This window comes from Falco rusticolus, chromosome 6 (assembly GCF_015220075.1).
Source record: "Falco rusticolus isolate bFalRus1 chromosome 6, bFalRus1.pri, whole genome shotgun sequence".
NCBI classification, from domain to species: domain Eukaryota; kingdom Metazoa; phylum Chordata; class Aves; order Falconiformes; family Falconidae; genus Falco; species Falco rusticolus.
The window spans coordinates 20,988,471-21,011,070 of NC_051192.1; the positions used below are offsets into that span (position 1 = coordinate 20,988,471).

The 22,600-nt window shown below is 35.6% G+C and overlaps 1 protein-coding gene across 2 annotated transcripts in view; it reads right to left on the bottom strand.

Annotated features, from left to right (window-relative positions):
- ASCC3 (activating signal cointegrator 1 complex subunit 3) overlaps nucleotides 1-22,600 on the bottom strand; it is a 281,127-nt gene that overhangs the window by 182,279 nt on the left and 76,248 nt on the right. For both annotated transcript variants that reach the window (XM_037390923.1, XM_037390924.1), the window contains exons 9-10: nucleotides 21,032-21,232; nucleotides 20,432-20,572 (exon numbers count right to left, since the gene is read on the bottom strand). In XM_037390923.1, the coding sequence (XP_037246820.1) occupies nucleotides 20,432-20,572; nucleotides 21,032-21,232 (342 nt within the window). The remainder of the gene's footprint in view (nucleotides 1-20,431; nucleotides 20,573-21,031; nucleotides 21,233-22,600) is intronic.

The window sequence follows — 22,600 nt, forward strand, 5'->3', positions numbered from 1 at the left end:
TGCCAATAGCTCCCTTAATCAGATCTGACAACTTTCAGCAAGTGTCTGTCTCTTGAGACACTGCATCCGGCATGCTTGTTTTCAAGTCTTCCCAGTGTTATTTTGCATTTTCTTCTTCCCCAGTCCCTTTTTCATATAGCACAGAGTGCAAATACACTTTACACTCATGTTTTGTTGTATTTGTGTAAAGTTTTTAAACATCATTATAGCAGTATTTGGGCTAAAGTTGATAGCTTGTTCACTGGATAGGTAAGAATTTACAAGGAAAAATTAAGTACAAGAACATTTTTTGGAAATATATTGATGTTTCTGAGAAACACAATATTGTTGCTTGGTTGGTGACTATTTTTCCTTTTTTTTCCTTTTTTTTCCCTTTTTCTTCTCTTTCTTCCTTTTTCTCTCAAAGCTGCAAGGAAAAGGGTTTCAAAGTCATTCCTCCTCTGTTCTACAGGGAAACTTTAGGCTTGGGTCGCACAGCTTCAGGAAACAAAGATAAAAGACCACCTCAGCTACCAGTTTTTCCAACATATATGTATTGTTACACTTTTAAGGCCTAACACAATGGCCCTGCATATCTCATTAACTGTAAATATAAAAAGTTCAGAATAACTTTTGTTGGAATAATCAAAATGTTTTATTTATTTAATTTTATTTTAAGATTAGCCAGAGTAGGGGGAGAGAGAAGTCTGTGTTCCTTTTCCTGGTACTTGAAAAAAAATCAGTGAGCAAACACTAATTCTCTGGAACACAGATAACTTTTTGTCTAAATGTGAGGAACTATTCAAGAAGCAGTTGTTCTTGATCAGCTTTTTCCCCTCTGTTCTGCTCTGCTCCTGTAAAGCACTACCCCCAAGGTGTGGATTAACTTAATATTATGTGAAAAAAGGCTAGACTGCAACAGTGACATTTTGTTCCAAATATAATTTTTAACACACTTTTCCTCAAGTTTTATTTTCTTTCATAGATTTGTATGCAAGAGGAAGCAAGTCATGTTCATTTTGTCTCAACCCAGTTTTTTTGAGAATCAATGCAAATCACTGATTCAGAGGCATACTAAGTATAGGATGAAGAAAGGTTTCTTAGTTCAGCTGAGATGCTGATGTTAAGCAGATATTGCATTAAAAGCCAACCTCCTGACACCTGTCCACAAAATGACAACCCAAACACCAAAACATTTGCGTGAAAGCAAGTGATATTTCATGAAATTGGCTTTCAGGTCTACACTCCAGAGAAAATTATGTATGGTAATATTAACGATAACGAGTGTTGAAGATGATTGCAACAGACCTACAGTATGACTGTCAGATTTATATTCTCCAGTTATATTAACTAAAAGCTAGCACACCCTTTGGATTTCAGCAGGATCCTTTAAGCAGTCAGAGGCAATACCAGCAGTTCACTGTTGTAATGAAAGGATCAAATCAAATGGAGTTCCACAAAAGTCCATCCACCTCAATGCTACTGCATAGTTTCATGAGCAGTCCTAATGATAGACTAAAGATGGCACTCACTAAACTTTCACTTGATATTATCCTGCACAGAGCTGTAAATGCATTGGAGGATGGAGCAGGAATTTAAAAATGCCTTAGTAAGTTGAACAGATGCATTAATGGATAGAAGTCAGTAATACAATTTCAATATTTTACACCAAGGATGAGATTCATCTTGCCTATCTTACCTGCTAATTTAGAAATTCACCATCTAACCTAGTTGCCTAGGTTCCCTTCAGCTGGTTCATTTAATCTGTCTTGGTATGAATCAGCCTTAGAAACTTACTCTTGGTAGTGTTCTCCCTACAAGTCTGTGCAAACAGTTTAGACTAGTTGCCTAACTTTTACATGGCTAAAGCTAAAATAGATTAATCTGACCTTTAGGAATAATTATTTCAACAAATACAGCATGTAAGACAATTGGCGAGACAGTAGTTGGGCAGGGAAAAGAGAAAGAGCCTATCAGTCCGCACATGAACTACAAATGCTATGCTGTTGCGAAAACTTTGAAACCTTGGAACAAAAATGCTGTTATTTGGACATGCTAAATAAACCTTCCACTCTGTTCAGCAGCAGTATGACCTTGGGGCAATACATTATATTTTGGGCAACTTAATTCAAGAAGTGCAAACCATCTGAGAGTCCAGAAGTGAAAAATGAGAATGACTAAACATAAATGAAGCATGACCTTTACAAAAAGTTTAAATGAATTGATGCTTAGGCTAAATAAACATGACTGAACAGAGACAACTACAAGAATCTTCAAAAATCAAACAGCATTGGATGGGGAAAAATGACATTCAGATAAGGAAAGTGGTATCCAAATCTGAGTAGGATTTACATTGAAAAAAAGATTCCTCTTAAAAATAGTAATAATAAAAGAATCTTCTAACAACAAAGACAGATAACCCCTGAAGGAGATTCACCAGGAAGTTTAGGAAAGCTCCATGATCAGTGTGTTCTAAGATTAAATTAGACCAATATTTATCAACAGGGCAATACATGTAGTATTACATCTGTTTTCACAGGAGGACAAATTAGATTAATTCTTGTACTATTTTGCATAGTTTTAAGATCAGCTTAGCATACATAACTGCACTTAATGTTGCATTAACACCAAGGTAAATGTCCTCAAAAATTCAATTAAAAAACATCTTTAAAATTTCGATTCTAAACTAATAAATATAACCTATATCCTAAATAACGTATTCAATTTATACTCTGTATTAATGATATATAATGCTACTAATATATACTCTACTACTTTATGCTAGAAGATATAATATTATACATCTCATGCTAATAAAATACTTCTATTATACTAATAATACCTTAAACAAATTATATATACTCCAATTCTATATTAGTGTATTTTTTAAATGTAGTGTAGAAAAAGCTTCACTTTTAAATGCAGTTAAATTTAGCAAGATTATCTACAATATTTTTAAGTATTTAAACTATAATTTGGTTTTTTTTCCAAATAGTCACAACAAATTATATACAACCTAAAATATTCTGTAACATGCAAAATGACAACTTAGAGGATATTAATTCTACATTGCTCTGATGCTGTTTTGTAATATACTTGCATTTTCAACTGACCAGGAGCTGTTACATTTGAAAAAGAGCCAAAAGCGGCAAACATTCCCCAAGCAACCTGTCCTCCTCTACTCAAATAAGCTATCTTTTTGCAGAGGAATATTCACTCAGCAGGCACAGCTGTTATTCTGCAAATTTTACATCTAAATCAAAGATAATTGGACTGCTGAGTACCTTTAAATTGTACTCTGGGAGAAGGGTCTAACTTAATGCATCATTTGCACTAACTATAAAAGACTGCTTTTTTATCATGTAAAATTTACTGTGCCTAAAAAAGTATTTGGAAGCGCAAAACAGTTAGTAATTTTATAGACACATGGATTCTTTTTGCACAGAACCTTTTCAGCTATAAAAGACCATTAAAACCAACAAAAGTAAATCATTTTTCCAAGTTCTTCATAAAGAAAAAATTAATAATAGACACTCTTTAAAATTATATTCCTAACAGTTTCACTGAAAATTACATTCTCAGTGCCAAAAAAAAGCTTGAGACAAAACTCCATAATAATATTTTATTTGGTGATTTAAATAAATTCATTATTTATTCATATGCAGATGAGCAGTTCATACCATGAAGTACTTAAATTTCAAATTCTTTGCTATTAATTTAAGAGCTTCAGTTGAGGCATTCTTTATTGTTACTTAATAAGATTCACTGTTCTTCAGAATTGAATGTACAGACAACATCTTTAAGGATTTTTAGTCTTAATTTTACCTATCAAAATATGAAAAGCATCCTGTTTATTAGTCTTCCACCACTGGAAAAGAAAATCTGAAATTTGTTTGACAAAATGTCATCTTTAATCATTATATGCGAACATTGTGCCAGGCAAAATGGTGTCTAAAATGGTTCCTTGCTCATCTTTTACTGCATGCAGCAACACACAGAGTAAATATCACATAGGCAATTCCATCAATATAAAATAATCTTGATTTTCACAGAATCGATAAGGTTGCAAGGCACCTCTGGAGATCTTCCAGTCCAACCCACTGCTCAAAGAAGGGTCACCTACAGGAGCCTGCTCAAGACCATGTCCAGTTGGGTTTTAGTATCTCTAAGGTGAAGACTCCATGTCTTCTCTAGAGAAACTTCCAGTGTCTGACCACCCTCATGGAAAAAAAAAAATAAAATCTTTTGTTTACAGAGAATTTCCTGTATTGCAGTTTGTGCCCATTGCTTCTTGTCCTCTCACTGGACACTATGAGGTCTGGCTTAGTTGCTTTTACATGATTACACAATGCACTCATTCACATTGACCACATCTGAGCCTTCTCATACCTGGGGCTGAATAACCCCAGCTTGCTTTGCCTCTCCTCATGTGTCACGTGTCCCTACCCCTTAATCATCTTCAAGGCTTTCTGCCAAGACTTACTCTAGTATGTCCTTGTACCTTTCATAACGGGGAGCACAGAACTGGACGCAGCACTCCAAATGTGTCACCATGAGGGCTGAGCAGAGAGGAAGAATCACCTTGAGCTGCTGGTGACACTCTTCTGAATGCAGCCCAGACTAAAAGGCTCATTGCTGGCTCACATTCAATTTGTTGCCACCAGAACATCTGTATCTTCCGGGAAGCTGCTTTCCAGCTGACTGGCCCCCAGACTGAACTGATGCATAGGATTATTCACCCATTCATGTGCAGGACATGGCATGTAACTCTGGAACTTCATGACATCTCTGCTGGCCCATTTCTCCAGTCTTTCAAGGTCCCTCTGAATGACCATACAACCAACTGATCTATGAATCGCTCCCCCCAGTTTTGTATTGTCTGCAAACTTGCTAAGGGTATACTCTGTCCCATGACAGAGCATCACCATGACCCTTCAAAGGTAACTGAGAATTAAGTCATGATGACTGATGAGCTCCCTCAGGACTTGTTGGTGAATCTCATCAGATTGCATTGACTTGTATTATGTTCAGTTTGTTTGCACATTCCCTAAACGGACTTTCTTCCACGAAGTGTTAAGTTTTCCTTCTCTGGAGTTTCCCGTTTGCCTCAGGGGCCTGGGATTGCTGAACGAAGTCCTAACAATAAAGGCTGATTCAAAGAAGGCTGAAGTACCTCAGCCTTTTACATGCCCTTTGTCATCAGGTATCCTGCCCCGTTTAGCAGTGGTTTTCCCCAGTCTTCCTTTTGCTATACACCCATAGACACCTTTCTTCTTGCCCTTCACATACACACCTGGGCTTTGGCTTATGAAACTCTTTCTCTTCATGCTTAAACAGCAACTAAAATTCCTCCATGTCACCTGGTCCTGCATCCACCTCTTCCATGCTTCCTTTTTATGTTTGCTTTTTGTCCTGCAGACCCTCTGCCGCTCTTGACTTCCTGCTGCTCATTAGGGTGAACCACTCTTGAGCTTGGAGGCATCAACATGGACTAACAAGTTCACAGGATAGTCTCCTCAAGTCTGAAAACCTTTAAGTTTTGAGTAAAAAATACTGAAGTAGGTTATTAAACTCATCAGTATCATATCCTCATTAAGTGATTTACAAAGGAGTGTGGTAAATATTGCAGTAACATGTTATTTGATCACTTTTCAATGCCAGACCATTTTGTTGAATAATGCTACATATCTATAATACCCTTACACACAATGCACTTTCTGAAGAACACTAACTGGATGGAAGACTCAAACTTATGCATAAAAGATTAAAACTGAAGGATCATGCTGCATGACAAATGCATTAAGCTAACTGAACTTATTACAACTATAATACTGGATCTACAATATTTGCATATTAGCACACAACTGAATTGGAAGTCTTTGGAACTTTCTACTACATTAGGAACTCTTCTCTCTCCCCCCTACCTCAATACCAAGGTCACCAGACCGATGTAACATTATCTGTTTTGAGAGATGTAGGAGTGAATACAACTTGGCAAGTAAACAAGTAAATAAGATGGACTATCTGAAACACAGGAAAGCAAGATCAAATAAGTGGAAGGAGCAGCAAAGAAATCTTGTGCTTAGCACTATGCCTTTGACACGAAGAAATAACATCTGGTTTTCAATATCACTGTCTAAAGATTTTTCTTAAATGGCAAAAGCACTCTAAATAAAGCACAAACCAAAACTGGTGTCTCTGAAGACCCGAGAGATAGGTTTAATCTACTACTGAATCTTATGTAAGGTAAACCACCTGACCAGCCAACACAATAGCCTACACAAATCTATTCAGATCTTTCTATGCTCAGAATCCACAAGACTGATGCGTATATGTACACACACACATGTATATATGTCTGGCAGCTTCCCCATAGGAGTTTCAGCACTCTATTGCAGGAATGGGAGAGCAACTCAGCAGCTCCAAATGGGCCTCCTTCTTCCCACAATCACGTGCTGTATTACACAGAGGCCTCACTGACAACACCACTAGTGTTCACGATGTAGCTTAAAACATTACAAATACTTTGCAGCTCACAGGTAATTCAACAGCCCCTGGATGATCATTACATCACTGTAATAATACAACTAGAATTCCTTCACATAAAGGTCAAGACAGAATTTGAGCCAGTCCCAGTCATTGAGAAGTGACAAAATACGTTTTCTGGGGGTTTTTGTTTGGTTGGTTTTTTTAACTAATTACAAGCCTGGCAACAGAGAAAGGAAGATACTGAAGCCTCCAAAAATCACTGAAGAACAGCAGTCCTCTCTCTTAACATAAATAATCTTTGTACATTAATCTACTTTCAGAAAAACTTCATTAATATTTGTTGTATTGAAGTAACAGGTTCAACAATCTAAGAGCAACCTTTTACTTATACAAATCAAAAAAAATGTTTATTAATCTGAGTTTTTTAAGCCAAATGCAGTAGTTTTGCCATTTAACTTAACATTCACTTCTGCAATAATCTACCACAATGAACTGAGACGAATCATCAACAATGAATTTTCACCTCTATAAAAACATGTATGATAAATTTTAATATCATAAATCACATGCATTTTCAGTATAATTCGATTTAAAACAGTAAATGTGCAGAATATTCTCAATAAAATTGTTCTATATACATTAAAGAATGATTTCCAAATTTTTTAGCAAGCACTTTGAAAAAATATTTTGAATGACATATTTGCAGTTGATTTCATAACAAGAATAAGAAGCAAAATGGATTTAAAATATTCATTGCAAAGTTATTAAACCAGATCATCCCATTTTCAATAAGTAACTTGTCTGAAATTTCCACTTAAAAAATTAAGAAATCTACTTGATTCACCTGCAGGGGACACTGTTGGTCTTAGCTATACAACCGAAGAGCAACAGCATTCCTCTCAATATAGTCAGTTGCAGTCTCGATCAATGGTGTATCCAAAACACAATTATTTTTCTTGTATTTGTATACTAGTACTTTCAAAGTTCCACTGTGTTATGGATAGCAACTAAGCACCACCCAGCCACTTGTTCACTCCCCCCAGCGCGATAGGAGAGAGAATTTGAAGAGTAAAAGCGAGAAAACTCATGGGTTGAGATAAAGACTGTTCAATAGGTAAAGCAAAAGCTGCACACACAAGCAAAACAAAACAGGGAATTAATTCACTTCCCATCAGCAGACAGGTGCTCAGCCATCTAGAGGAAAGCAGAGCTCCATCACATGTAATGTTTACTTGGGAAGACAAATGCCATAGCTCCAAACGTCCCCCACTTCTCTTCCCCCAGCCTTTATTGCTTAGTATAGGATCATATGGTATGGAATATCCCTTTGATCAGTTGGGGTCAGCTGTCCCAGCTGTGTCCCCTCCCAACTTCTTGTGCACCCCCAGCTCGCTTGCTGATGGGGTGGCATGAGATGCAGAAAAGGCCTTTACCCTGTGTCAGCACTGCTCAGCAGTAACTAAAACATACCTGTGTTATCAACACTGTTTTCATTAAAGCCCAAAATTGTCGCAGCACTCTCTGAACTAGCCGGCTGCAACAAGGTCTTTTACCATCACGTACCAACATACTCTTCATACCAGGCCCTCTGCTGCCTTCTCCTAGTCTCTCCTCACCCAGGGCATGTTCTCTCTGCTTCTTCCTCCCCTCTCTTCCTTGGCTGCCCAGCCTCTTCACAGAACCAGCCACACCTGCACCTTGTCTACATCGACCAACTTGCTGCCCCTGAAGCCAGCCCACAGCTGTATATTATCAATGTTAATTAACCCAGCTTCATTCCTATACAGAAAATATAGCACCATACCAGCTACTAAGAAGAAAATTAACTCTACCCCAGCCAAAACCAGCACACACTGTAATATCAAGCCGCTGCAGAAACAGTGATTAATGCAAATGCATCAAGTAGAGATCTTTTAAAATTGAATTTATTCTGATTAAGCTTAAAGTAAATGAAAAAAAGGTGCGCACTGGAGAGGAAAAAATAAAAAGAGCATATACCTATAGCAAGGACTCTTCATCCAAATGGAATATTTGTATATTTGCATTTAAGTGCTTAAGTACAATAGAGTTATATCAATTTATTTACAAAATAAGGGGAAGGGGGGGGGAGAACCACTCCAACCTTTGGTTTCAAAACAATTTAGAAAAACTTGTAGAAAATGGAGCCAAGTCAGGCATGAACATAATTACTTCCAATAAAAGGGAACACAACCAAAAATACAATTAACCCTCTATCCTTTAACTATGAACACAAAGAATAATTTTTTCCTGTTGTTCAAAATCATGGTAATTTTATCTGGCATCATTTCAAATAGATTTTAAAACAAAGATTAACTCCCACCTTCCAACCCAAGCTAAACAAGAGTTTTTAGTCAAGTGAGTCACACCAAAGAATACCTGTCAATTACTCATTTTATCAGAGTATGTGGCATTTGATTATTAAACACAAAGTAGGTTACTCAAAGGCTGTATACAGTTCTACAGATTATGTAGTAACAACAAGCAAGTAGGGATGTAGTATAATAAACCACTGTGTCTATTTGAAAAATAAATTATTTCAAATAAAATGTAAATTAGTGTCTTAGAGCAGTGATTCTAATTTCTGAAGTATGGAAGCCTGATTTTAGTAAAATCAAGATGGATTCTGTCATAAATCTGTCACCAATTAATTTAGGTCACAGGTAGCACCTCCAGTTCCTCATACAGAACTACTATTTTTTATTCAAACTGCTACTGCTTAATGATGTATAAGTACTTTTCCCCTCCAGCAAAATCTTAGCTGTCATAGGCATATATATTAATGGGAGAGCAGTAAATCAGAAGGGCTTCCAGCAATCCCACTAAGGTATTAGAAGACTGATGCAAAACAAAAAAAAAAAGGATGGAAGGCACAAATCAATAACATCAACCTCAGAAAGCAATACAGTTGTCCCTGCAATAAACCCAACAGAAATAATACAGACAACAATTCAACTAACTGAACCCACGAAATGTTATCCAGAAATCTCTTATACAAGCAAAACTTAATTTGTTTCTTAATAATTTTCATCATCAGACACAGCCAGGAGTCCTACATGTGAAGTCACAGAGTCTACTGCCTTTATTTCTGAGGGTTAAAGAATTCAAAGAATTAACATTACAACATACAGGCCCCAAAAGTTACCTCTCTGCTGTTTAACAATTTTTTTTCTCCTGCTTTACTATTTCCCCAAGTTGGTGTAAAGAAGGAAGAAGACTGTGGGAAAACAGTATACTTCATAAAAATGGCACCCATGGAAAAATTCCTTCTTTGTATTTAAAGACATCCCTTCTGATTTTATTTTAATAGTCTTGCTTTTAGAACTGAAACTAATTAAGAAATATACTTAACATTTACAGAAAGAAAGTTTTAAATGTAAACCAGAAAAAGATTTATAACAGCCTGTGCAGTCCCATCAAGCTTCAGTGCTTCAGAGAGATACCGGATAGTGGTATTTTAAACACAATTTGCCCTGAAGATACCATGGACAATGAAGCAGGGAGCGAGATTTTATTTTGCAGACTGGGAAGACTTCTGAAATGAAGGAAATCCTTCTGGAGATGACAGTGTGAAATGCAGATGACTTCGGGATACAGAAATCCTCTTGTATAAAAAGATTTTGATCCTGACTCAGCCATACACTTTAGCAAGCATTTCTGTTCTAAACATTTTAGTATACTTCTCTCATTTGAAAGGTAAGGTGTTTTACCTCATTTAGAAGAAAGACTCTCACTTTAAATAGTGCATAACTTTGAAGATTCAGAAGAAAGGACATTTTCTTTTAGCAAGGTTGTAATACTAAGAAATATTTTGGAAGTTTTCTCAGAAAGAAAGGCATGTCCCTTCCTCTTTCCTTTTCGTATTAGATTTTGATGTACTCTTGATAAATTATATCTTCCAGTCCAAATGCTGATTTAAAGAGAACATTCTGCTCCTGAAGCCATAGGTGTGCATAGAATTCAGCACTACTTTTTTTCAGCCCTATCAGGCTCAACTCTTCTTTTGAAATGAACAACTTGAAAAGAGGAAGGCTTTTCAGTATTGGTGAGCTTTATAATGTCTGGATAGCTTCTGATGGCCACCTCATGACAGTTTTTCTCCTCATCCCAAAAAAGATTTGTAGACTTTATTGCACCTAATGCATATGAAGTTTCTAGAGCAAGGAACCACTCTGTTCCTGAAAGAAATAGACTGGCATCTGAAGTCAGCAGTAATACAGTGGATTTTTACTTGCGGTTATTGAAAACACATGGCATGTAACTGCAGATGAAGGCCACTTACGGGAAACTAATATCAGAGTAAGCGCCTTACAGGGATGGACAAAATTACCAGAGAAGGATAAAGATTAGACAGTGATGAAGCATCAAGAGATGGGAAAATAAAATAGTATTATCTTGCTTTAAAGGCACTTTAGATTGCATAGTCTATGTAATTTTTCAGTGTAAGCACTTAATATAGTTTTCACAAAATGCTATGGTAACATGAATGGGATACCAATTAACAATGTCAATCTAAAAATTTCCCAACAAACTTTTCTCATACATTTGATTTCTGTTAAAATGCAGTACAACATATAGCCTGTGAATTGTTATTAAGGGAGAAGAGCTGTTAACATTCTGAAATAAAAAAAATCATAATTCTTGGTCACTGTATTGAAACATGTTTATATGAGTAAGGTGGTGTGCGTAGTAAGATGACATGCCTGCATTCAATAAAAGAAAGTGAAAAATTAAGTTCCTACAGGGTCTGTTTGATAGCTAACTTACTAACCGAGAAATGTTGAAGACTATCAACACAGACAGTTCAGAAATAGAAATATATTTGGAAAATAAGGCTTTGGGAGAAATAAGAAATGCAACACTTTTCCATGTTTTAATTTCATGATGTAATGTAATTTCATACATTTTAGCATTACACATGTAACCAAAAGACCAATCTACTTGCAATTAAGGGCATGCTGCAAACCCCACAAAATCAGGGTTCTTTCAGTTCTTCTCTGGTTTGGGGGTAACGGAAATATGAACTAGTGAATTATTTTTGTCTGTGCTGATCATGTACCTCCGTCAAATTCTTAGCCATAGATTTGTTTTACTAGATTTTTGCACAGACAGATTCAATAGACAGTTTCCAGTATCTTCATGTGTATCAAGCCAGGCTAGGAGGTCTTTTTAGCACACTATTAAATAAAATTTCTTAGTAGTAACACTTAAGACTGTTTCTTTATAACTGTACCCTGGAAGATCACCTCCACAGGACTCGTTAATTCCTACCACAAGCTACGAAAAGGACAAAAAGAATGCCAAGAAAAACAGAGTTAAAAGAACAAACCCACACCACCAAATCCTGTTTGTCAAGATTTTTCGTTTTTACAAAAATCCTTTGACATTGAAAACGCTGCTTACATAGATTTATAACATTTATCACAATTCAAAATACTTACATGGCTTCAGAGTTAAATAGGTCCAGAAGTCAGTAAGAAACACTTAATGTCTAACATGATTTAGTGGTAATTCTGTCATCACTAATTTTTTTGTCAGTTCCCAAGAGCAAAAAAATCCCCTTTGATTTCAAATATTCTCATCCTTTATTCACTTTTCCTAATATAAAGATGTCCTCATTTCTGGTTACACATAAACGTGCATGCAATAGGTGTGTAATGTTTTTTTAAATAAAGTATGAAAATGATTAACCACTGTGAAGAATCACTATATCATGTACTTACTATATGCATAAGGTAAATTACTATGTATGAATATTCAGCTTCCAACAGCGGGCTTTGTATATGCATGAAATGGGAAGCACATACAAAACAGATGATCACAGAATATAATGCAATAAAAATTAACAAAATTGGTGTATTTCAATTTCCATTGGAAAAGTAGCAGAAATCAAGTTCACTCTTTGCTTTTACCTAGAAGCATCTCCGTACCTTATTAAAGTGCAGGAAATAAGAAACAGTGTATGAGAAAAAGCAAGCTGTAGATGAAACGGAAGGCACCTCAAGTTTATAGCCCTCTTTTGCTTCAAATATTTTCAGACTTGATTAGTTTTATATTGCAGTTAAGAACTTAAGAAAAAAGCATTATTCCATTTTATTAGTATCAGATTCCAATAGGGAATAAAGCCTTCATGACTTAATATCAGAGTCTATCAGCTGACAGAATCTATCAGAGTGATCATTCATATCACTCAAAGGTCCTGATGCCATTTGCTGTTCTCAGAACCACTTGCCCTGTTCAGCTAATGCTTTTGTGGCCTCTGCTTCACTTCTCACTTCTGCCTTGCCAGCACGAGTACAATTAATCAGCTAATCTTTGAGATGTCAAAATACATTCAGTCCTTCAGGCTATTTCCTTTCCTCAAGAAAAGAATTCTGTTCAGTAATCAGACAAATGTATTTGCCAATGCAAATGCAGCTTACACAAATTCTCTTTTCATTTGCAACACTGGTGTTTTCAAAAACACCATCAGTACTGTCGTAATACTCACGCTTTTCAATAAGAATTGCCCTTTTGTTCTAAATTACTCTTATTTCCAGTATAAATAGCTAGCTTAAGTTAAAAAGAAAAATAACCAGTTAATAAAATTTGCAATAAGCTAACAAAACATGTTTCTTGGATTTAAAATACCAAAAGTAAAATTTCAATGAAAGCAGTAACTTTAAAAAAAATCCAAAATTAAAACTACCCATAGTGTGTTGACCTTCGTTGGCTGCCAGCTGCCCAGCCATGCTCTCCCTCACTTCCCCTCCTCAACCGGACAAGGGGAGAAAATAAGATAGAAAAAGTTCATAGGTTGAGATAAAGACTGGGAGGTCATTTACCAATTATTGTCATGGGCAACACACACTTGACTTGGGGAAAATTAATTTGATGTACTGCAAACTAAAAATAGAGTACAATAGTGCGGAAACAGAGAAAAAAACCTAAAAATCCTTTCCTCACAGTCTCCCTTCTTCCCAGGCCCAACTTCACTGCTTGGTTCCCATCTCCTCCACCTCCCAGGAGACAGGGGTTGTAGTCAGTTCATAAACCTTTGTTTCTGCTGTTCCTTCCTCACCCCGGCTCCAATGTGGGGTCTCCCCCATAGGACAGTCCTTCACAAACTGTTCCAGTATCGGTCCCTTCCAGGATACACCTGCCCCTGTATGGGCTCAACTTCATGGTCCACAGTTCCTGCCAGGAGCCTGTTTTTGCATGGGCTCTCCACAGTCCGCAATTTCCTTTAGGGCACCATCCACCTGCTGCAGCGCAGGGTCTTCCCAGGGCTGCAGAGTGGATATCGGCTCCACCATGGCCTCTTCTATGGGCTGCAGGGGAATCTCTGCTCCCAGTGCCTAGAGCACCTCCTCCCTCCCTCCACTCTGAGCTTGGTGTCCGCGGGGCTGCTCTTCACACTATTTTCTTCAACACTCTCTCTCAGCTGCTACACAGTGGTTCTGCTCTTTCTTAAATAGGCTTTTATAGAGGTGCCACCAGCCTGGCTGAGGGGCTCTGTGCCCTGTGGCAGGTCTGCTGGAGCTGGCTGCAACCAGCCCTGTCTGGCACCCGCAGCCCCCCTGCTGCCAGCGCCTGGGCACAAGACACCCCAAACATGGGCACAATGTGCTTCTAAGGTGACAAAAAGACACTCTGCTCAGTTACTGCTGGGTTTTTTCCTTAATTGGGATCTTGGAAATCATTCAGATTTTAAAACTGCTCAACAGGTGCAGCACTTGGCAAATGAAAGTGATATCACTACTCATAGCTAAAGCTTTGAAGGATGGTTTCTTAGCTAAATGTTAAGATAGTTTTTACATAAACTGTGAGCAACATCAAGAATCAACTCTGAAAGCCACATGACATTAGCTTACACAGGCTAACGAGCAGAGAACAAATATGACAGCTAGCTGCCTGTTTTCTGACTGGCAATGCAAGTCAGGTTTAGGTTTAGCAGGACTTTCTCCACACACACACACACTTTTTTCTTTCTTTCTTTCTTTTTTTTTTTTTTTTTTTTTTTTTAAACTGAGCTGCATGGATAAAAAGCCTAATCTTTCACTTCAAGTCTCTGTGTATTTCATTGATGCAGGACACTAAAGCAAACAAATCTAAGCTTTGAGTTTGATTCATTTGAACATCCTGGAATTTTTCAGGGTTGTAAAATAACAAAAGTTTATGAAGAACGCAGTTCTTAACAAACAAACAGATGAATGCTACTTCAGGTTTCCCACTTCCCATTCAGGAGAAACATTTAGAAGCATTTTAGGTTGAAAACAGACCAAGGTCAAACGCAACATTTGCTTCCAGTACCCCTTTCTTTAATCAGACAAGGAATTAATTTTTATCAAATCCGTGACAGAAAAAATGGTATTTGGAGGCCTGCAGAAACCTAAAAGTTTTAGAAACGTCTGATTCTGTGAAGGCTGGAAGGCCCATGTTAACAGGCACAGCCTTGCAGTTCATTAAAAGTATACATTTTTGTGGTATACATTTCTGTGGGCCTTGAAATATTTCAGTACTATGTAAACACTACACAAAATCCCATATTAAATTTTAAATGAACAACCTTGCTTTCTGTATAATCAGTTTCTTGATCGAGAAGAACAGTAACAAAAATTGGAATACTTTGCACTATTAAAAAACATATAAATCCATATTCCAAGAAAGTTACAAAAAAAAGTATTCAATGGTTCAGAAGTGCTATCAGAACTATGCCCACAATAATAGTTTGATTCATTTTCCCCTAATATTTATTTAAAAGGCAATAAATTTCCTTCTCCTGTTCTCTGAATCCCTTTAACTCCAAGAATATGAGAAGGAAGGAACAGAGATATATAAAGGTTTATAGGTTGGGGAAATTAGGCCGCTTTCAAAATTTGACCAGATTTGTTTTCAACTACTACATAATTTTAGCAACATAGAAAGCACTGATAATCTGGTCTTAAGACCAAGACATATCTGTAGTGAGCAAGCCTCGTGACAGTCTGGCAGTCTTCAAGGCAAAGCAAGAGACACAGGACCCATAAAAGAAGTTTTGCTTATTATCTGCAGGTCTGAGACACAAAATAAAGCAAAAACATGACAGAAAATTTATCTCAACTTTAAAATGTCAGTCTCACTTGTATGCACTTATCTGAAGTAGGATGCTAGCTGTTGACAAGGACTGTAGTGTAACACATCTTGTACAAAACTGCTGAGGTACTAGTTTAAGGGTGAGCAATATTCACAGTAACAGAAGATGCAACAGAATAGTAAAATAACTTTCCTTAAAAAGAAAATAAAATACCTTTAACAGGATCATTTTTTTTACATTATTTTTGAAGTTTACACAGATGGAAGAAATTGTAATAAATTTTCACTGTGCTATGCCAAGGATCTTAATTTTGTTTCATGCATGTACAAAAGATTAAAAAGAAATTATCTCCTACATGTGTTTTGATGGCCACTAACTTTAAAAGCTACCGTTAAAGCCAGAAGGCATTTCTGCAACTCCCCAGAGGCTACCCCTGTTTTGTACAAGTTAAGGCATCACACTAGTCATTAGCTTACAATACACCATGCTCAGTGCGGGGCAGTGCCTTCAGACTTGGCGACTACATTATAAATCTATACTGCTGTAATCCCAGTTGTATTCTCCAAACTTTGAAAACATAATTATTACTACTATTCGTTGCAAACACAAGATCAAAGGTAACCATTTCGAAAGCCCACAGGTTGATTTTGAAGTTGTGTTATATAATTTTCTAGACAGTATAAAGCAAATATCTATGAGTATATCTATATATATACGCACACTCAAAAAAGCCATAAAGACAACGACTCAAATAATCCATTGCCTTCTAACAAAACACTTCATGTTGTCCCAAATGCTACCCAGCAACATACATAATTTAATACTTCTAAAAATATTTTCCATTTAAACATTGACATACCAAAACCGACTTACCTAACAATAAGATTATGGCTAGAGTATGCTTAATATCATTGTGTTTTAAGTAATGTCCAAGTTATCAGAGATAATATTATGTCAGTATACAAACATGCTTAGATAATAGGTCAGAATACAAACACGCTTAAAATAGAGCCAATAGGAAAAATACCAACTGCAGGGAAATAAACCTCCTTAGATTGTTTTTTAATGAGGGAAAGAAAGTGAAAAGTTAATGTATCTCTATTTAGGCTATGAAAAAAGGCTTAATAACAGAAGATACATTCTTTACAAGAACGGGTATAATAGCTAATGTTATTTATCTTTGTAACAAGTTTATTTTGTTCTGTTCCCACGTTCAGTAAAGCACGCACTTACATCCAGATTATTTGGTAATGGACCCTGTATCTATTCTGTCTGAAACTTTACAGCAATATGTTAAATATTTACACTTACTCCTTTTAACAAAAACATAAAGGGAAATTGTGTCTTACAGTTTTAACACTTACCCTACATCTTACACTTAGAGAAGTAGTAGCTGTGGCTTTCACTGTACAAGCTGGGGAGCAGGTTAGAAGACTGACTGAAGAGTCAATAAAACATTATTTTGATTTTTCTTTTAAAGATAATTTCATTATTGGTAACATGAGAAATAACTTTTTTTGAAAAGCTTGGCTTCTGAAGTATGTGTTGGAACCATAGTACTGTTAATGATTATTCAAAGTATAGTATGGAATAAGATGGAAGTAAAATAATCTCATGTATAATACCATAAAAGAGTAGAGCAGAAAGAGACAGGAATGCCTTCTGGAGGAGTATAAATGACAGTATGGAAAGCATAGAGAAAGTTATTGCTGAAAAATTATGCTTACAAACCTTCTTAACGGGGCATATCTTTCAAAAACATTTAAAGATTTTATTCCATCCTAAAAGAATGAAAATTTAAATTACTAATTACTTTTTTTTTGGCTTGTTAAGTGTGGATTCCTAAGAAGTGAGAGAATCAGCAGTTTCTCAGATAAAGCAGTTCTTCATCAGCACATGGCAAACAGATACATGTAATGACTTACAAAATACACATATTTAAATACACACAGAGAAAGTATGAAGGATGAAGGATGGAAAGGAAGGAGAAAATTATCAGGATTGTCCCTGAAGTGCTACTTCTAATTAATACCTGACAATTATCTCATTTTTAAATCCTTCATTGTGACTGATTTGATTCACCCGAGGATGAAAATGAAGATGCTGAAAATGGAGCTGCTCAGAAAAGCAGAAGACAACTGTGACGGAAGACTTACATAAGGCCTTCAGTTTCCTAGAAGAATCAGCTGAGATCTTTTGAAACAGCGATCCAACCGGAAATACCTGCCATCTACTTCAGTTGATGCCTTTTATCCCCCATACTATATATACTATCCCTGTGTATTTAAACTGTGTGCATGCATTTACCTGCTGTAATATTAATTCTTACAGGAAAAACTGCTTTACTGTTAAACACAGGCACTTCATCTATTACACTAATGAAGGCTAGAAAGCAGGGTAGTGATTAGCAAAGTAACTCTGAAACTATAAGTAAAGCAGCAACACATATCAGAGTATTCCTATCTGAGAAATGTATACATTAGAGAGGCTGACAACTAAAATAAATATTTGAAGCAAGAATCTATTTAATATAGGGTAAAAAGCAATGAAAGAAACCTGCTTGCATGAGGTGGCTTAAGTGCACAGTTCATGAAAGCAAGCTCCTGAGTTTTCACAGGAAACAATATACACAAAGAGCAGTAAGCAAGATCCTGCACAAGCAAGTGCCCTTTTCTCAGTTTATAATAAGGTTACGTATTTTCTGTGCACTTTTATAAGCAGGGATAAAACAAAACCCAATGCTCGTCACCAGAGTCTGCAAGAACAGCAGCAGCAATTACAATGGTAACTCTTGGATTGGTGTTCTCTCTCTTCTGCACCTCCTACAATTCTGACTAATCATAACGAAAGACTGACTGTCTACAAAAAGCAAAAGAAAACAAACAGAGTATTTCACAGTCCCAGGATTTTTGGACTTTACGTATTTGTCTTTTTAACCTTTCAAATGTTTTCAAGAGCAAAGAAGCAAAAGTATTACTGATGCTAAAGCAAATGTGAAATTAATCAATGTTATAGTTCCTTTGAAAATCTAGAAGGTAAATTTTGGGTCATAACTAACATAATGTTTTCCTAATTTTCCCTCTTCTGAGGACAATTTTTTCTTCCACCTGCTTTCCCCCAAAACGTTTAGGAACTACAAATACACTACAATTCAGATTAGTATTTCTATCCTATGAAGTACATGCAAAACTGTAGAAATGCTTTGAAGGTAAATTTCAGATAAAAAGAAATATTTAATTTCAAAGCAATGAGCTAAATCCATGGCAGAAAAACCCCCCTGATTTTTACCTAGGTCCTTCCCTTGCCATTTCTTCTTGAATTTTATACAGAAATCTACTTTACCTTCTTCCCCAAAAGAAAATAAATTATGCTACTAGTAGTATTTTGGACTGAAACAGGAGTGCATGATAAAGCAGACAGTCTTTCTACACTTGAAGTTACCATGTTGCTCTAAATTAATACATTGTATATATTAATTTCCGATTACCAGAGTAATAAAATTTCAACTTTGTAAACTATTTTCCATACACATTTCTTAATAATGCCTGAAATGTTGGTTTTTGTGGTCCCCCCCCTTCCACCTTACATCTTTACTGGATGCAAGCAGAGTTTTAGTAATGAGGAGAGATTTTATAGCTGAAAAGTTCTTTAGTTTTTACACCCAATTTTTATGCAGATGGTGTTGCAAAGTAATTCTGATAAATTACCAGTGGTATTGCTGTTACTGCTTGTGTCGTTATTTATTGGTTACCACAGCATTGTGGCTGTATGTGTCGATACATACGCACGTACATCTTCTAATAAATAAGATTACTATCCAGGACTTAATACTAGATTACTGCAGTGGTCTTCTTTATTATTAATTACATATAGACATCTTTTCTTGTCATGTGAAGAGTTTTCTCTAGTTTTACAAAAATGTAAAATACATCAAAGCTAAGACTGGCAAAATATAACTCATCTGAATCAATAATTACTACAGGTTACATTTATAAATGTTCATATCAATAATACAACCAAGTCTTACTCTGTCTCTTCATCCAGGCAGGAGGAAGAAGAGTAATTACAAGGAACTTGATGAAAGAATATTTATAAACGTATCTTAATATTTTGGAAAAATGATATTTCACTGACATAAACAGCATTTGTGTGAAATACACATGACAAGAAGCATCCACTAAAAAAGAAAAATCTCCATCTGTGCAACATTATTTGGAAGCTAAAAAAGCAAATAATATTCATTTCTATGAATGTTCAGATGTTTAACCTAGCAATGTCTTATACTTTTCCTAATTTGTGCTTAAGAAGGAAAGATAAGATCAGCTATTAACAGGAACCTGCAGCTTTATTATCTTTTTTTTTTTTTAATTAACAAGGTAAGTATTATTTTAACATATTTGCAACAATGTTGTTACAGCATTTCAAATTTATTTAAGATTTACCATTTGCAGACTAGACCTTCAAATTTCAAAGATTGCTATTATCAAAGAATGTCTAATCTGAAATTATGAACGTTAGGCTCTTGCAAACACATACATACAACACTTGGTTTATAATTCTGGAAGGTAAGGGGCACAACCCACTAAGGTTCACAAGCTGGAAATCATGCAAGATTTTATACAAAGAGTGGGGCACCATTCTAGTAAGTCTGAATGGGAGAAACCAAAATGTTTAATGAGCTAGTTGCTTCAGATATTTCAGATGCATTAGTGTTTTAATCACTTTGAACTGAAAGTCACATTTTGGAACAGAACCGAAGTAATTACAGACTCGGTAATAACATTTCAGCTGCTTTACCAATATCTTTAACGAGGAGTTTGAAGAAAAGACCAGCATACCTATAAAGAGGTATGACTACATACAGAGAACATTTTAAAATATTAAGCATACCTGTGTTCGCAGAATTTCACCTTTTGACAGTTGCATATCACCGGTCAATTCTTTCACAGTAATGCCTAGTGGTTCCAGACGCTTGCTGAAGTAATTTGTCATTTCAGCTGCCAAAGCCTTCATAGGAGCAACATACACAATCTGCACCAAAAGGACACTTGCTTGATAAATGAGCAAACCCCACAATGTCGTTTGTTTCATGGCAACCATTACAAATCACAATTTATTCTGAAATATGATGCCAGGCGCTTACAGTGAAAAATCTTAATAGTGATATATGAAAAGTAGTTATCTTTGTTGGATAAGTGTGCAGCTGTTTAAAGGACAATAGATTTTGTTTATACAGCCTCATCACTTTGAAAATTGGTTCTGCATCAAAGCTAAATGCGTTTTCATAGCTTTTTACTTGCATAATAAGACTTCTAGAACACAAATAAGAATGGCTTTAACAATAATGAAGTAAATCAAAAATAGCCTTATCTTTGACTTGGAAAACCGTAATACCCTTGAAAACTTCCTGACTTCATATTCCGTATATAACATACAACGGGTTTTACCTTGTAAGTTGAAAAGCTGTTACTTCGTTCATTAAACTCCTACCTTAAACTCATCCTTTTTGATAACACCATGCTGGACATGCTGGCGAATTTCATGAAGGACTGTCAGCATGGCAATGTTAGTCTTCCCAGCTCCAGTGGGGGCACAGATTAGCATGTTTTCGTTTGTGTTGTAGGCGGTCTCGAAAACTATAGATTGGATTCGGTTTAGTCTTTTCACGCCTTTAAAAGCAAGTTGTCCAATCTGTAAAAACAAACAGCATGCATATTTTTGATTTTTCATATATACATGCATGTGTGTGTATATCTACATATATTAATCGTAAGAAAAAGACCATGTGGTAACAAAACTTAGGATACCTGTTGAAATGTATTTATTATTCCAAGGTTTTTATTCTGAGGCTACCACTCGCACCCAACCCTGAAATACTGAATCCATAAGGAAAAGAAATACAGCAGGAAAATACGTATTAAAATCAATCAAAATCTCTAGACACATGCTATTTCAGTATTTAATTTGTTTTTCATCAAGACTGCGACCAAAACTACTATACAGTAATGACCTGTTAATAATTATACATCAGTCAAATAGCAATAGTCAAGATTAGAAGAATAATCATCTTTAAACCTAAGATGATAAACTGTGACTAATAGAACAGGCAGCAATACACAAGAACCTGCCAAAGAAAAAGATTATTTTAAAAATTACTTATGATCAATTTTGTAAACAGACAAATTCAGTAACAACCTTCTCTCTGCTTCTGAAGAAATCTCCATCTTGCAATTGCTAATGTTCAGACCTTTCTCCAACAATATTTGCAACAAACTGCAACCTCCAAAAGGAACATAAAACTTGCCTGTACAGTCCCAAATAAACTTTGAAAATGTTTTCAAAAATTAAATTAAATTATATAGTTAAACCAGGCAATTACACTTCTTATAGTTTAATGCATGTTTAAATCTTACAAAGAACAAATCATCAATTATAGAAATACTTTGTCTCTCTTTTTCAGACAACTGATTTTTCCACAACTAATTGGTGTAGACAATTACAATTTCTGCATGTGAAGATTCTAAAACTTTAGCAACTAAAGAACAGATCCTTAAGATATAAAATTAATTTTCTAATAAACTTGCTTTTTCTTAGTTACTTTTCAGACACTTAAAAAGGACTGCAGAACACAGAATTATTTCCTTTCTACAGATTTAATTACCTGCACTACTTCTACTAATAATCATGAAAAGTATCTGATTTTTTTTTTGTGATTATCTTTTTTATTTTAATTGTAGAAAGCCACAGATGTACAAATTCACTGTAAAGAACAGTCCTGAAAACACCCTCTGAAGATTTCCCTTTCCATTATTCTGGAAGCTTTAGTTAATTTATAATTATATAATACAATATATATTATTATTTAATATATATATATATAATATATAATATAATAAAATAATAATTATTATATTATAATAATAATAAAATATTATATATTACTTTTGCTATGGTAACAGTGTCTCCAATACTAATAATATTCTTTCCAATGCTTTCCAATACTAAGCAAATTATTTGAGCAGCACCCCAATTTAGTACTACCTCGAGCAACACAAGCTT